Source organism: Phasianus colchicus, chromosome 1, assembly GCF_987193195.1.
Source record: "Phasianus colchicus chromosome 1, bPhaCol1.hap1.1, whole genome shotgun sequence".
NCBI classification, from domain to species: domain Eukaryota; kingdom Metazoa; phylum Chordata; class Aves; order Galliformes; family Phasianidae; genus Phasianus; species Phasianus colchicus.
The window spans coordinates 182281031-182298291 of NC_143436.1; the positions used below are offsets into that span (position 1 = coordinate 182281031).

Sequence of the window (17261 nt, forward strand, 5' to 3'; positions counted from 1 at the left end):
ACTGTCAAAACACATAAATAATGTAATAACATAAATTAAAGCCTTGGTCATGCATAGGTTTTATGAAATACAATATGCAGTGTAAAAAATTGCCAACAAAGTGGTATGGTCTTATTGCCCTCTCTCCAGTATTTCCCTTCTAAATTTTTACAGGGCACAGTGGGCATAGCGTAGCAGCAAAACCGTGAGCTGATAAAACCCCATAGGTCTGTGTGAGCGCGGTGACCTGCAGCGTGTGTATCTGAAAGGGTTCAGGAAGGGCCCGCTCATCAGCGTGCAAAGGAGTCACTGCGCGGAGCACATCGGGCAGAACGCAGGCAAGGCGCTTCAGCAACGCATGTAAACGTAGATGTTAATTATGCATCTCCAAGCACCGCGTTGCCACGGCAACGAGACGCACACGGGGCGAGGTCCGGGCACCTCAGCGGGGGCTGCGGGTACAGGAAAAGGGGTCGCGACAGCACAGCTCCGCTGCATTTCGCTGGCGTGCTGGCTTTCGTGAAGTAATATTGCCGCTTACATAAGCGGCAAATTTCAGAACATTTCCTCCCACCACGAAATCACCTGGACGAGCATTACTCGGCTCGCTTTACAGGTGAACCTCACCGCAGGAACGCAGTCCAACCCCACAGCCCGCCCGCCCAACGCCTCACTGAGCGCAAGTAACGCGCCGCCGGAAAGTCATAGAGCTGAAGGCGGGCTTTGGCAGAAACTACCCAATCATCGGAAGGCATCGGTAAGACAAGCAGCGGCCGCAGCCAATGCAGCATGGGGCTGCGCGAGCGGTGTCCCCGCGGGGGAGTTACGGCGCTCAGGAGCTTATTCGGGGCATTACGGTGCGTCTAGAAGGGCGGGACAGGAGAAAACAAACGACGGGCCTCAACAGCCAATAATCGTGCGGGAAGGGCTGATGGGCACTCAGCTCGCCCAATAGGAAGGTGCCGGTCGTTAAAGGGCCGCCGACCCGGTGGGGTGAGTTGGGCGTAGGTGAGTAACGTGCGCGGTTCGTGGGGCGGGCGCGGTTCGTGGTGGGGCTGAGGTAGCATGGCTCCTGGCGGCTTAGGGGGGCTGTCCGCCCGGTCCGCAGCCCTCGGCCCCTTTGTGGGCGCAGAACGGTCACACTCTCAATCCTGGGGAGCGTTGAGGCGGCAGCCCGCTGCCCTCCTGCGAGGGGTGTGGGGTCCCTCGGTCTTCAACGGACTCGGTTGCCCGGAAGCCCGGCGCGGGGAGGGACGCCGGCGGGGCTGTGTGCCGCTTTTGTTCCCTGTGAGGGCTCCCGGCGGGGCTGGGCCGTGTCTGACGGGAGGGCCGAGGCTGGGGGCTGTGCGGCCTCCTTCCTCTCTTCCTCCTCCGGTTCTGAACTAAGAGCGGGGGAGTTTGGGTTGCACGTTAGGAAGAAGTTCTTCACTGAGAGAAGCTGATCAGAGCCGTGGTGCCCCATCCCTGCACGCGCTCGGTGCCAGGTTGGATGGGCCCTGGGCAGCCTCAGCTGCTGGGGGGCGACCAGCCCGTGGTGGGGGGTTGGGATTGGATGGGCCTTGGGTCACTTCTACCTGAACCGGTCTGTGTGTACAGTAGCACCAACTGAACCATCTCTGAGTACTTGCCTTTGTCCCATGCCAGAGCAACCACCTATTTGGACCCACACCTCAAGTTTTCCAGAAAGCCTTGGGTTAGTATTATGTGAAGACTGCCCAATTCTCAAATTTGATTTTAGAAAAATAGGATACAGGGCCTCCTGATCTAATGCTTGTTGTTGTTGTTGTTGTTGTTTTTTCCAGTCATTTTTTTCTGGAAATTTAAAACGTGAGGATAACCACCAAGGCGTGATAACAAAAAAGAAATCTGGATATATATGTGTGTGTATATGTATATATGTGTGTGTATATATATATATATATATATATGTATATATGTGTGTGTGTATATATATATATATATGTATTATTTTAGAGGACTCTGAGATTTTTTGGTGTCAGTTATGACTTTTTCACAGAATCACAGAATGGCACAGTTTGGAAGGGACCTCAAGGATCATGAATCTCCAACCCCCCTGCCACAGGCAGGGCCACCAACCTCCCCATTTAATACTAGACCAGGTTGCCCAGGGCCCCATCCAACCTGGCCTTGAACATCTCTAGGGACGGGGCATCCACAACCTCTTTGGGCAGCCTGTGTTGCTTGTGCATTGGTTTTTGTTATTTTTGTTTTTTTAAACGCTCCATTCTAGCATGTGCTCATACAGTCAGATGCAAGGAAAGGAAATATAAAGACTCAGTGGCAGATTGTAGATGCCTCTGCTGTATTTTGAGGTTATGAATCTTATGTATATTTATGGATTGTTCAGCTAAGTTTCACAATACTGTTTCGTTTCAGCAACAACAATAGTTCCAGTTTCCAGACCAGAGGTGAGAGCCTTCTTAACTTTCAGATGATTCTGGCCTGACAGGTCTGTATCAAACTCAGTGTCACGTTACTGGCTCTCCTGGGCACACCTCAAAAGCTTTCTGTTATCTCATGATGAAAACCCTTCTCTTATTTAGACAGCACTTTGCATTTGTACCCAAATGGTACACATTTTGCATTTGCATTCTGAGTAATGTGTGCACAGCTGCTAGTCACATCAGAGCCTGCTTGCATCGTTTGTCATTTCTCTGGGATTTCTCTGTCACATAACCAGGCTTTTGTCATCTCTCCTCTAATCTGCTCATCCCTTTTCTGAGCGAACCAATTTTATTCCCAACTGGTGCACTTAGCAGAATTTGTTTGCTATGGAATCTTCTGCTAACAACACAAAAATGTTCAAGTCTTATGGTTCTGATTTTGGTAGAAGCTGAAATGTTTGTCTGGAATTATTTCTGAATGAGTGTTTTCTTGTTTTAGATCTCAAACTAGAAATCAAACACGTTTTATGTTTTGTTCTTGTAAATTAATCTTTTCAAATTGCTGATAAGTTGTTTTTGTTCTTTCTTTCTAGCGATCTACAATGTGTACAAATCCTTGCCTGTTATCACTCCTGACTGTTAAATAGTTTAAGCATGTGGCAGTTCATTTTTTTCTTAATTAAAAGTAATATCCTGGACACCATCTAGAAATATCAAAGTATTAGAACCAGAATTTTACCAACCTCAGCTTTATTTATGTAATAGTGCTTTTTATTTAATATATCAAAAAGGTAATGGTTTTACTGCAGAGTAGGTCCAAATCTGCTCATCTATATACCGCTAAGGTAATTCATTAGCAGCATTTGTGTTAATGAAAAAGGAAACGTCTTCAGTGAGACACTATGCTTTCTTTCAGAAGACAAAGAGTTAGAAATAGTGAGGTGTGCTTAACAATTAGAGAGTAATGACCAAGAGTTTTAAAATAGGTAGGCTTCACAATTGCTTTCAGGGGCTTATGTCACATATGCTATAGGAAAGAAACAAACTTAACGCTATGCAAAATGGCATTTTATGCCATGGGTTCCCAATGTAGTAATGCAGTGCTTGACCTGTAGCTTAAAATCCAAACCCAAGATTTGGTACTTGTGGAAGAGTGGATGGGTGATTAGGGTAGTGATGCAGAGCACCTGGGCAAACAGCAATGGGACTGACCTGCAGGGTGACCTGGCAGCTGTGCGTTTTAACTTGTGACCTGGCCTACAGCTGAGAGGAAAGCTCAGCTGCCTATCTTCCACATTCATGTAGAATTGCATTTAAAAAATAGCATGGAGGAAAAATTGATTTAAAAACCTGAATCTGATATTTAGGTAACCTAAAAGACAGTTAATAATACATTCAAGAGTTTGATGTATCCGGTTTGCGAGTACTTGGGGAAATCTGACCCATTGTCCAATAGCTAATCGAGAACTTGGATGTCCACTTAAGTACTTGCTTAAATCCAAGAAGTTGTACCAATTTCAGTAAAAATAAGTGAGTTTTGACTTCAAACAAAGGTTTGATGCCTTGGTAGTGATAAGTCAGAAAAATTGTCTGTGCTGTGTTAGAGTTCTACATAATTCAGGATCAGGCCTTGGGCAACCTGTGGATGTTCCTGTTCATTGCTGAGGGGGTTGTACTAGATGACCTTCAAAGGCCCTTTCCAACTAGGATTCTGTGATTCTGTAACTCTTTGTACTTACACATGTGTACATGCAGTTTCTGAAGCCAGTGTGAAGTAGCAGGCACCAGGAATTCAGCTTAATCTTTTTATTTATCAGTTCAGAATAACTGTCTCATTAACCGTATAACTTCTAAAAGCAGTCTTAGTTCTTTCTGTGTATTGGTAGCTCTTCTGGAGAATTTACCTTTTGAATGATTTTTAGAAAGTTTTTAACATAAACACTGAAGATGAATTTGAGTCTAATAGATAGGTTAAGAAATTAAATTACTGTAAAGACAGAAAAAAACTAACACTGTAATTAGGATTTGAAAAGCAGAGAAAGTACAAAATAAATTGATTTACTGCCAGAGAGGTGCTGCTTCCTTGAAAGCCCAAATATCTTTTCATGGCAAACATATAATAATGAAGGTTAAAGGAGAAATTTAAAGATCAGGTAAAAGGTCTCTGGAAAAAAAAATACATAATTCTAGCAGATACAGAGATACAATGCTATGTTGTAGCGTGAGTCTGACTTTTTAGATGGCAGAAAGTTGGGGGTGGGTTGTTTTTTCTGTTTTTGGTTTTTAATATTGGTTATGGCAAGAAGTGCATCTATGTTACGGCCCTAAGTCATAGTATATATTTCAATCATTCTCTGTTCTCAATATGAATTATTATTTTCTTATTTTATTTTCAGAAGGGCAGGAAGCTTCATACATCTTAAATAGAAATATGCGGCTTGCAAAACTTGGAAACTTTGTAAGTAAGCTAGTTATATACAGTCAACAGTGCATAGGAGATGCAGACTGTAAACTGTTACGTGCTTTGTCCCCCAAATGGAGAGTTTTTGTTAATGTGCTGATGTGTATGTTTTATACAGAGTTGTGCTCTGTGTCCAAGATTAGTTTCCTCTAGCATCAGGCACAGGATCAGCCATAGCTGGGGTAGAGGACAGGATGAGCTTTGAATCTGACATTAATTGAAGCATTTTACAGTGCGAGGGACATGGAGCAAGGCTTTAACATGTGCAAGTAATGGCTTATTCCTAGACCTGTTTCTTATAGTAGCATCTCAAATGCTTGACACTTGTTTGAACACTTAGTTGAAAAGGTTATTTTCTATCATACAGCAGGATTGCTCCAGTACTTATCTGTGATTACAGTTAGTCAGAAGAGGCTCTAAGATGTCAGCTTTTAATAGGTACCTACTTGTATCTACTTTTTTTTTTTTCTTTGCATAGAAGTAGTTTAAAAATGTTTCAGAAATTTCATTTGCTTAGACATGTTGTTTTTGAAGTAACAATGTGAAAAGTCTTAGCTTCTTTTTGAAATAACTTAGTATTCAGACTAAGATATATATGTCAAATTCCAGCCTCAAGCATATCCCAAGAGGCAAAACTGTAAGAGCTACAGGAAAATAGCTATATTTTTGTAATGGAAATATCAACTCAACCTCAACAGTTTATGACAGATATATTAATAGATTTATAATCCGTATGAGTTTATGAGAGCTCATCAATAGCTTCTTTAAATTGAGAGTGTAACAAAATTGTTTTCTTCTAACAGATGAGCGGTATGTTCAGAATGTACACTTCCTTAATGGGTGATTTTGGAGCCAAGCTCATTAAATAGAAATATACAGTATGTACCTTTGAGATTTATTTTGTTTGCTCTTTTTCTCCTAGGAACCCTGAGAAATAGGAAAATACTACAAAGTGAAGACAAAACACATCTAACAAGAGCTGATCTCTGCTTTCATTGTTTTTTAAACTTTGTGTTAATAACTCTTAGCGTCAAATAGCCTCTGTAATCTGCTGTGCTAAAATTATTAGCTTAAAGCTGGAAAAAATGAAACAATTGAAAAGAAAAAGAAAAAGTAATTTTAGTGTTCAGGAGACTCAAACTCTCCTTAAGGAAATCAGAAAAAGGAGAGAAGTACTCTTTTCAAAGCAACTTAATACAACAATTAATGAGATGAAACGGAAAGCATGGGAGGAAATAGCAGAGTGTGTGAATGCTGTAGGTGAAGGTGAGCAAAGAACAGGGACAGAAGTGAAAAGGCGATACCTTGACTGGAGAGCTCTCATGAAGAGAAAGCGTCTGAATGCAAACATCAAGGCAGTTGGTGCAGGGTTTCACCTTCCTTCATCCGACTTAGATGACTCTCTCAATGAAGATGTGGATGACAAAATGGGGTTTGCAAATGAATCTAGTTTTGAATGGCAGAACATTACTGACTTCAGAGAAGCAGGTGGGTCTTTAACAGAAATCAAAGTAGAAGAAGAAGAGGAGGATCCACAGAATTTTGAAGTAAGTGACCGGCATACATTAGCTATATGCAATGTAATTTTCCCATTTCAGCAAGGGCTTTTCATTGTGCTTCTTTAGCATCCAGTTTTGCTTTGTCTGAATGTGTGAATTAAGTAGTAGAAATAATTATGCTTCAGAGAGAAGGTATTCAAATCTAGCTGTTTGCAGTGGTCTGTAAGGATGGTAACCCTCAATACAAGTATGTATTTGAGCATGTTTTCCATTTCTGTATGTCAGAGGTAGGAATTATTTCAATCAGTAGAAAATACATTACTGAAGGATACTGGCTGTTTTAATACTTAGGGTATCAGAATGGATGAATGGAGAAGGGAAGTGCACCTTTTTAACAAATGAAAGTGTGTGTTACCTGGAGGTACAGAAAGAAAGAAATGGAACACTCTTTGCATTTCTTAAAATGAGAACACAGGAGATGAAAATATTACTTGAATAAATCAGTCAGCCATTCCTCTGTCATAACTGTAGCTGTGAAACCTGTGGCCAGGTTGCTATTTCTAGTAGCATCGTAGCTGTTCTGAGACAGGGAGGCAGTGAGACTGAAATCAAATGTTTGGATGTTTTTTGTTTTGTTTTGTTTTTTTAAATATGGGTTCAAATTGTGTCTAAGTTTAGTTAGAATGTATGCTGGGAAAAAAATACCAGCATAAGCTCTTACAAATGGTAATGGGACTGCTGCCTAACAGCTGCTAAAGAAAGGTGTCAGTCTTCTCTAAAACTGAAATACTGCTAATTGCTCTCATTGCTTTGCATTACGTTTTCTGATCCCATGTCTTCCTCCATTTGCCTTCCATTTGCAGTATTTGTAATGGGAAACAATAGTCTCTTCTGTATTATGGTGTATAGCACGTAGCTCTTGCAGGATTACAGCCTTCATGGTTCACCAAGAACAGTGGTACTAACTCCCTAATAATCCATGTCATGAGTGGTTTCCTAGCAAAAATGGCAATATAAAATTTGTTAAACAAGTCCTGTTTATTGACCCACTTACATAGATTGAAGGGTTAGGACCACGTGAAAAATGCCAGATGGTTTTAAATACTGCAGTGTTAAATGTTTTTAGAAATTGAATCCCTGTGTTAATGAAGGCTGGGTTAGCTTTAATATCACGTAGCCTATGGATCCAACTGCTCTGATAGACAATTAGTCACAACAAATTGCTAGTGGCTTATATAAATGTCATTGAGCTTTGTGAAAAGTAAGGCCACCACATGGTTTTTAGGTCTAGTTTTCTGTCAGTGATTCTGAATGCTCTGTAATATGTATCATGCAGTGCTTTTTATGCTACTCTTGCATGTCAATAGATAAACAGATTTTTCATTACAAATATTAGCTTACAGATCAAGTGTCTCTCAAGCTATGTAATGACAAACAAAGTTTTTTGATCTAGCATGTTTATTTTGTAGAATGTAACTTCTGGAATACTTTTTAAGATGCAGGAAAAAAAGCAGTCATCTGTTACTTTCATTGAAGTTGTATATAATGCTATTCTAACAGAAAGAATGGGATGTAATTCTCCTGTGTTGCATTCCTCTCTGCAGTTTCCTATTGAGGAAGAAGAAATTTTTTCATCAGTTTTGCCAGATTCAAAAAAAGAAAATGACTTACCAGATTTCACCCACATTGAGGAGTTTGGAAATCTAAGTTCTGCGCAAGCTAGACTAGCCTATGAAGATTCACACTTGCTTATAAATCTAGAGAAGCAGAAGGTGGAGCTGGAGAAGCAGCGATTAGATATTGAAGCCGAACGGTTGCAAGTGGAGAAGGAGCGCCTGCAAATTGAAAAAGAACGGCTGCGGCACATTGACTTGGAGCATGAGAGACTGCAGCTGGAAAAGGAGCGACTTCAAATTGAGCGGGAGAAACTGAGGCTAGAGACTCTGCGTGCTGAGAAACCTGCCCTGGAAAATGACCTCACCCAATCGGAAAAACCCATCATACAGCCTCTGGATCTAGAAACTGAAAAGTTAAAACTTGAAAAAGAACGCTTGCAGTTAGAGAAGGAAAGGTTGCAGTTCTTAAAATTTGAGTCAGAAAAGCTGCAGATTGAGAAGGAGCGCTTGCAGGTGGAGAAAGAACGCCTCAGAATTCAGAGAGAGGGTCTCTTGCAGTGAACTTCTCAACTGGAGTGTTAATACTAGTGTTCTGTTGTTTGTAGAATATAGATAGTTCTTTTTCTGATGCTGAAACTGTTGTAAAGGTCTAATGTTCTTCTGTTCAGAGTTCAATGTTGATGTTGAAGTATAACATTAGAAGAAAAAAAACTGGTGCTCAGTAAGTCAGTGTGCCTGTGTAAATATGCTTATATAATAAATTGCTTTTCAGTGTATCAGAACTAAGTGCTGTTATGTTCTCTTGTCTTCAGTGTTGTGTTGTATTTGTTATGTGTCCTTCTCTCAAGACACATTAAGAAGAGTCAAATCCAAATGCTGTATTACTTTTTTTTTTATACTGCACTAGCAGTTAGGGAGTATTAGAATAAGTCAATATTTCCTGTGAGGGCCTCATGCAAAGGGTAGTCCATGCAGTAAATAAGTATAATTAGAACGTAGTAACATACAGTCATGATGTGCTTCATTAAACTTTATTTCCTCTTTTTGTTTTTTTCCACTTCCGCAGCTGAAAGGTATTCATTAAAAGTTCAAGAAGTACCCTACAGTGGTGTTTACTGTTGGAAGTGCAGGAGGTTGTGTTCTGCCTTTTTGAAGTATTCATACCAGATAATTATACGTCAACCTACCTACCATAAGACTTTTGGATGCATCAGGTCATTAATGATGTTATGTGAAGTATTACCTGTCAGTATAGCATGGGGGCTTCGTAGCAGGAAGTGACAGCTGTCTGATCAATCTGTGATCATTCCCTAAAGGATGGTTTATTTCTTGAAAGAGTTCCGCTGATGATAAGAGTCTTGGGAGTGAAGACACAGGCTGAGCACAGGCTAACGAGAACTGAGCTTGAACACTAATGCTCTTGATATTAATTCTTCCTGGCCAGCACTGAGGTTCACAGAATCACAGAATGGCTTGTGTTGGAAGGGACCCCAGGGATCATCAAGTTCCAATCCCCTGCCATGGACAGGGCCGCCAACCTCCAGGTTATTTCTGTGAGACAACTGGTAGAGGTTTTTATGACTGATGCCATACAGCATGTTTTAGATAGGTAAACAGAAGTAGTTAGTGCTGAACGCCATTGTTTCATATGTAATGTATTTGTTTCAATAAAAGCCTTTTTTGTGATTTCATGTATGTGTAAATCCCAACTGAGACACATTTTAGAATTGTTTTTTCTGTGAGCAACTACCTTTTTTGATTCCATTTGAAACTATGAGAATACTAAATCTGAATATATGTTGAGTGACTTGACATGGATTCTCGTGAAAGTAGATATATTTATACCACTATAGGATTACTTTTATTCTGCAACAAAAACATTATTTTTTTATTATGGAGACAAGTGTGCTTCTACAGTGGAAATAAATTTGACTACTGCAACCCAAAATTGCTCTTGAGACTATGTTTATTCAGAGCAGCATATAAAAAGAAACTTGAATTCTTTTTTTTATTTTTTATTTGTTATGAATTGTGACACCCTAAAGATGCCGGTGTCTGCATTCGTTGTGTTGTAAGTGGGAGAAACAAGGCATTTTGGAGTGGGACTCAAGGGAGGTTTAAGTTAGATATTAGGAGGAAGTTTTTCACACAGAGTGTGGTAACACACTGGAACAGGTTGCCCAAGGAGGTTGTGGATGCCCCATCCCTGGAGGCATTCAAGGCCAGCCTGGTCTCGTGGTTGGTGATCCTGCTGGGGGGGTTGAAACTGAATGATCATTGTGGTCCTTTTCAACCCAGGCCATTCTGTGATTCTGTGATCACTCTACTGAAAAAGGCAAAGGCAAAGACCAGCTGGATAGAAATGCCTCAGGGATAAATGTACCTGAATTTTTTTCTTCTTCCTGAAATAAAATAGTGACTTTTCAGGTCCCTGACATGTAGGGGGGAAAAAAAAAAGTTAATACTAGGAATTGCTTTATGTGCTCATCTGTCAATTTTGTTTGTTTGTTTGTTTTTGTTTTTGTTTGAAGATCTTCCCTTTATTTTCCCGTTTCAAAACATGGAAGAGGCAGAATTCAGAGAATTAGTCAGGATTGCCTCAAGTGTAGAGCATGATTTGCCCCGTAAGAGTAACTTGGGTTTCACAGTGGTTTTGTTCTGAGGTATCTGACTTTCTAGATGACTGCTCTGCCAAACCAAGGAATGAGGGGAACATCATCACCAGTGCAGGAGGTAGCGACCAGGTGGACCAAGCCAGTGGATGCTGTTGTGGTCTTGTCTGTTAGAAGTACTTATCCAGAAAAGAGCAGATGTGGAGTCTAGCTCCTGTTTTGAGAGGGAATCAATGCTGCTGCTCAGCACTGGCACCTGTCTTTGTATTTTACTCTAGTTGAATTAGAAACCATTAGAAAAATGGTTTGCATTTTATGTTGGACATCTCTTGGGGCAAGATTTCCAAGCATTTTCCCAAGTGAGGAGGGGAAAACAGTTGAGATATATATGAATAATTCATTTTTCGTTTAATAAATTTGAACACTCCTCCAAATGTGAATAGAGCTGCCTGCAAGCAATTACCTCCTCCAACAACTGTCTGTTCAGCCTCCTAGGGAAATGATGGACCCCTTGGTTATACAGAACCTTTTGGAAAATACTGAATGGTGAAATTAAGTATTGTCATAAATCATTGAAAATACAGTTTCAACATTAAAAGTAGAACAAATTATGGAGCTTAACACAATAATTTTCTAGCCTGCTTTTTTTTTTTTTTCCATACTAAAATTGCAGTCATTTCGTAATTTAAATTTAAATGTCATATTTTCAAATACTAATCTTCAAACTCTTAAAACTTAATTGCTTCATTTACCAATCTGGGTCCTGACAGCAAAGCCTAAGGGCAAAATTTAGACCATGTAGATGTCACCAAAGCTAGGACACACACAACTCAATTCCTACATAAAAGTAGGGCCAGTGGTTGTAAGTAATCAGAGTGACATTCCCAGACTCGGAGTCACTTTAAGACAAGAGGGAACAGTATGCATACAGAGGAAGAGGAAAATATTTGAGGGGGAAATGAAAGGAGAGGGGTAAAAATCAAATATTTGTTAGTGGGAAGGTGACTGAAGCTGGTGTCAGATAAACACTGTTGGAAATACCCCCACTGGTCACTGCAAGCTGTTTTATCAAGTTTGTTCCTGATGCACTGATGTCTGATCTCCTGGCTCTGTGGAGCCTGGTGGAAATACACCTATGGAAGCGGTGAGGTAAAGAACCAGCAGGTACCTCCAAGGCCACTGAGAAATGGGTGCCACGCACTTTCCTGAGCTGCCTGAGGAACATGCACTGGGACCTGCTATGTCTGCTGTGTCTTGAAGCCAGTAATTCTAGGGCCAAAAGGCCAAATATCAAAGGTTAAATAAAGGGTACACAGAGAGCCTCTCACTGTCTAATACTAATGATGGGTCCCAACAAAGAGGCCATGCCAGGACATCAATGGATAGAAGATGTCTTCATTATACACTTTGGAGACAGACTGGCTAATGCTTTATAGTATCCTAAAAACAGCTGGCAAAGCTCACAGACAAAGTTGTAAATATGAACCTAAGGTGAACAGCAGCCCATGCTCCAATTGGGCACCTTTGAAGGCATGGTCAGATTTAAAATCAACTTCATGTAATTGAGTAGGGTGAGTTCTGACCCTGCTGCCATGGACAGGGACACCTCCCTCTAGACCAGGTTGCTCAAAGCCTTGTCCAATCTGGCCCTGATCTCCTCTAGAGATGGGGCATCCACATCTCTGGGAAACCTATTCCAGTGTATTCCAGTGTACTCCACTCATATGGACATCCCATATCAGACAGTTCTCCAGGTGCTTGGTAGTAGAAGTACTGCTACAGTGTGAGTTCTTTGTACAATCCAGAGCACACTGTTTGTATGTTACACCTTGAACTGGACAATAATCTGCCCTGAGCCTGTTCAAAGCAGTGAATTACATTCATACTTAGTCCCCTGCCAAAAATAAACTCTCATTTCCAAATCTATCAGACAAAATCCCCCTCTACAACTGAGCAGAGGGGCTGATAACTCTAGCTCTTTGCCTTTCCATGGAACTTTTGAGGCAGTTGTCACAAGTGGTGTCAACAGCCTCTTCCTGTGCTGTCCTGGAAGCCTCCCCAGAAAGGCAGAATGCTCCAAAGAGATGAAGCCAGATTTGGGGCTGATATTTTACAAACACAAAAATACTACTCAGTGTCAAACAGGAGGCTTGACAGAGATGATAGTGGAAGAAAAAAGAGGAGGAAAGACAGATTTTTCTCTGTCATAGCTTGAATCAGTTAGTGAACGTAAGCCAGAGGGTGTCAGGAAACTCCACCAAATGCATTAGTGTTCATTTCTTTTCCTCTCCTCTCCTCTCCTCTCCTCTCCTCTCCTCTCCTCTCCTCTCCTCTCCTCTCCTCTCCTCTCCTCTCCTCTCCTCTCCTCTCCTCTCCTCTCCTCTCCTCTCCTCTCCTCTCCTCTCCTCTCCTCTCCTCTCCTCTCCTCTCCTCTCTTCTCCTCTCCTCTCCTCTCCTTTTTATTCCCCTTTCCTTTTCTTTAGTTCTACCCCACTTTTCCTTTTTCTACATTTTTTTTTTAGAGTTGACTGTAATCTCCTTGCAATTCAGTAGACATCAAATACTGACTTTTAAGACAAGCAACTGCTTAAGGCCCTGTATAGTTTCTCACGTCTCAGGCTGTTGTTTATGTCTTTTTGATGTGGGACACTGGCCCTGTGTCTCCCTACCAGAATCAAGAGTTCCCAGCATGTGTCCTGTTCCTCCTATGCATAAGCTGCTTTGCTGCACAACTCAGCTCAGCCCCAGCTCCCAGTGTCACTGTGAGAGCTGGAGGTGCCAGTGAGGCCTTCGGCCATTGCCCACCTTATTTAGGATGAGAGGAACTGTTTTTTTTCTTCAGGGTGACACTGCAGGGAGCGAGGGGAGGTGTAACAGCCTCCTTCAAAATCATGAAACCTACAGGAAAAAAATCTGTTCTTTGTGCTGCTGCCAACAAGAGATGGAAGAATGAGCCTGAATCACTGGCATGACTGCATGTGCTGTGAGTGAAACGCTGATCAGGATGTGAAGGACTCACATTTAGTTCCCAGGCTCAGACAGCTCCAGCACATCCCTGTGGCTGGGGGCTGCTCCTGGGAGGCCAAGGAAGAAGTGCAGCCCTTGGCTCAGGCCTCATCAGGCCTGCACTGCTTCTGCACTGCTGCGTGGCACATAGGCTGTCAGCTCAGCTCTGCTGCCCTGGCCAGGGGAAGCCGGGCAGCTTCGTACCTTAGGAAACACCCAGCAGTTCTCTCACAGCTCAGCATTGCTCTACCCAGGGTGTGTTTTCTCCTGCTTATGTGAAACCTGCCTCTCCAAGGTCATAAGCAGTCACACAGCCCAGGAGAGGAAAAAAAATCGCTGGCCATTAATCATGGGCTGTTATAAAGGAAGTTTTGGAGAGCAGGATTGATGGGGAAGCAAACAGTCCTTAACCTATTTCTAATGTTCTCTTACCTAAAAAGTTAAAGCAATTATCAAGTTTTCTGTGATAATGATCTCACAATATTTTGTTATGATTAAATAAAAATAGCATATTTTTAATGAAACCTGAAGGTTTTTATGCTGTATTTTCTTTTCTAGGAGCTTTTTATGCTGTATTTTGCTTCCTGGGATTTTTGACACCACTATAATTTTCAGTAGGTCTCTTAAAGGAGAAAAGACAATTGTCATCATTATTGAAATATTAAGGAGATAACTTCTATCTTTTTGTTTCCTGCAGTTCTTTCCTTTTCCTTTCCATGTCTTCCAAGTGGCCTGTTTAATATCTTGTTAATGTTTTTGTTCTCATTAACTTTTTTGGGTAGCTTACCATGTGGCTGCAGCTCCAGCACTGCCAGAGCACTGTGTGCTGTGCACACTGAGGAGCTTTGTGGCATCCGTTGGCACTTCGGGGCTGGGGACCGGGACCCACAGTACAAGAAAGATATAAAACTAATAGAAGTTATTTGAAGGAGGGTTACAAAGATGGAGAAATGTCTGGAGGGCCAGGTGTGTGAGGGGTGGCTGAGGTCCTTGGGTGCGCTCAGCCCAGAGCAGAGCAGGCTGGGGAGGCCTCATAGCAGTTACATGGCTACCTGGCCCTGTGCAAGTCCAAAATGCTAGAGAGGTAAATAGCTATATGTGTGGCAAATAATCACTATTTTAAAAGCTAGCAGACTGAAAGCAGCAGCAGTTACAACCTCCTACAAACCTGGGTATCAGTGCATGCCTAGATCCCTACGTCAGTCAGACACTACTGAACTTTGCAGCTGACAGTAAGATAAAGTGCAAATAGGCCAGGTTCTTACATAAGTTATCTGGTTCATTTTGTATCAGTGACTCTGAATGTTTGTAGTCGGTATCCTGACTACTAAAGGATTATAATCCAAGTTTCAAAAAATAAAGTGAATTTTAAAGCAAGTGTTCAACCTTTTCTTATTCCAGATAACTAGCTCATTTGAAAAAACGTGGCAACACAAGGACAGTGAGGAAGAACCCCTTCAGTGCCGACGTAGGGTAACTTCATCATTTCCTCTCATTCTTCTCATTCTATTATTTTTTTTCCTTTTTGGTTGATTCACACCAAAATGATGACTTTTCAAACAACTACTTATGCTAACAGTGCTTTTGGCTCTGTGACTCTCTGTGATTTGGCTATTTGTCACTCACACAGCATGAAATTGGAGTCTAGGAGGGAGCTCTGGGTTCTCACTCCCGGACTCATCATTTTTCCTTCCTGGTTTCTTAAAGAAAAACCCAATTCTAGGTTACAGTTACTATGCCAATGAATGCACTAGTTCTCAAACATCAGAAAGCATAATACAAAAACATGGGTTCACTGGTACAATAGAAGAAGCCCTTTTGATACACTGCACATAATCCTTTTAAACTTGACCTACTTTAGAGGACATTTTCATTCCTTCCTTTTATAATTTATTAAGAATACTTCTGTTATTTTCTGTTACAGTTTTACTGTTTTTAATTTCCCTACTTCACACTATCAGTAGTTTTATTCTACACATTAGCAGACCGTAGAATACCTTGCCTTGTTACTTCCATATTTTCTAATTGCAACACTCCATCATTAGTCAACAGGTTCATAATGTGGAAAGCAAAGTTGCTATTTCATTTCATGCTATATAATGCAATGCTTCTGGTTCAGTAATTACATTGTGCCAGACTTGTGATCAATCCTGAGATAGCTCACTCTTGATGGATAGCCCCATCATGGACTTTATAAGAGTTAAAGGAAGGAGCAAATTTTTAATTTTGCTCCTCTGTCAATTTAGTTACTTGAATACTGCTTTTCAGACTGATATTTATCTCACTGAGATAGGAAAAGATTACAGAAGTAAGAACTTAAAAGAGAGAGCTGAAGTTTGAAAAGCACTTTCTGAAGTTTTGGTTTGCAAAACAGAAAGATACAAATTAGACATTCTTTCATGGAAGGCTGTTGTGTATTAATCTTTTATGGAGTGTAAATCTTTTAGTCACCTGTTCAGTGTGCTGGAGAAAGCCATTAACAACCTCTGGTAACTTTTCCAAGGACTGTGAAATTAGCTGTTGGTCTTACTGCTACTACTGTCCAGCACCAGGCCTGTGAAAAAAGAAAATATTTCCAAATGGTTTCTCCTCTGTCACAGGAGTGTTTGTGAGTCGGGCAATTTTCTAAAATGGCAACCAACTTTCAAAGTATCATAGAACGTAGGAACTGCCCTTCCGTAACACAGGAAGAATTACTGCTACAGACTTAAAGGAGTGAGTGCCAGAGGATTGCAAAGACAGCCTGAACCACTGTGCTAAGAGAATAACAGTGGGGAGGGCTATAACCTTTATGATCAGGTGACACCCGAATGCCCTGGGGTTACGGTAAATCATTTTGGGGTACACTTTTCCCAGATGCACCTGCTGGGAACCAACATCAGGAATAGAATTTTTGTCCAGACAACTATTGTCTTGTTTCAATAAAGTGGCATTCATGTTCCAATGTATCTTTATAGAATCATCTGATTTGATGAGAAAATCTATAGGTGAAATATTCTTATTTCTGCAATAAAGTTATGTTGTCCCATTGCTGTTTGACTTTTGCACTAGTCTACACCTAAAGCTTTTCAGTCTTATCTCCCACTTGCCATCCTTCTGATATCTCACGCTTTCTCCAAGGATTGGCAGTGAGATTCTAACACTCAGAAATCATAGAGTTAAATACACTTCAGAAACTCCAAGTTTGTGTACTCCGAAGAGGGTTTGTTCAAAGTACACAGATGCCTAAGAGGTCAGTGCCAGTGTTATCTTCTATCTAATACTTCAGAAAAAATTGAGGTTCAGTATTTATCTGGGTGGAAGTTCGAGGGAAAGGGGGTAACAAGGGGACTAGATTACTAAAGTAGGTAGTACACACTCTGCTGTGACAGTTGTTATAAAGAAAGCTGCAAACAGTAACTAGGTGACAGGAGCAGCCACAAAAGTGACTCCCTAAAGTTACTGACAAAAATGAGTATCCACTTAGCTAAGGGAGCCTCAGATGGCAGGGCAAAGAAACCATGATAACAAAGTCACCTTCCTGGAATGCGAAAGTCGCAACACCTGTTTCAGAAACTGATGTCCTACCCCACTTGTGTAGTCACAGGTGTACAGATTAACTATCTACCCCAAATAAGCAACTCTGAGAGATTTTCTCTGCACAAGATCTCTACAGGATATTCCCAGAACAGATGGATGCCTCA

The 17261-nt window shown here is 41.3% G+C and overlaps 1 protein-coding gene across 14 annotated transcripts; it reads left to right on the forward strand.

Moving 5' to 3' along the window:
• On the forward strand, positions 1-9924 carry MSANTD4 (Myb/SANT DNA binding domain containing 4 with coiled-coils). Of its 14 annotated transcripts, none has more exons than XM_090133921.1 (6): positions 859-987; positions 2377-2408; positions 4781-4842; positions 5213-5283; positions 5768-6392; positions 7949-9924. In XM_090133921.1, the coding sequence occupies exons 5-6, from the start codon at positions 5931-5933 to the stop codon at positions 8519-8521; spliced, it is 1035 nt and encodes a 344-aa protein (XP_089990047.1). In that variant the 5' UTR covers positions 859-987; positions 2377-2408; positions 4781-4842; positions 5213-5283; positions 5768-5930; the 3' UTR covers positions 8522-9924. The 14 variants fall into 14 exon arrangements, with proteins under 14 accessions (XP_031462044.1, XP_031462046.1, XP_089990047.1 ...); XM_090133920.1 differs by having other exon boundaries at positions 861-987; positions 2377-2449; XM_031606183.2 differs by lacking the exons at positions 859-987; positions 5213-5283 and adding exons at positions 994-1266; positions 1624-1672 and having other exon boundaries at positions 2377-2449.
• The last annotated feature ends 7337 nt before the right edge of the window (positions 9925-17261 follow it).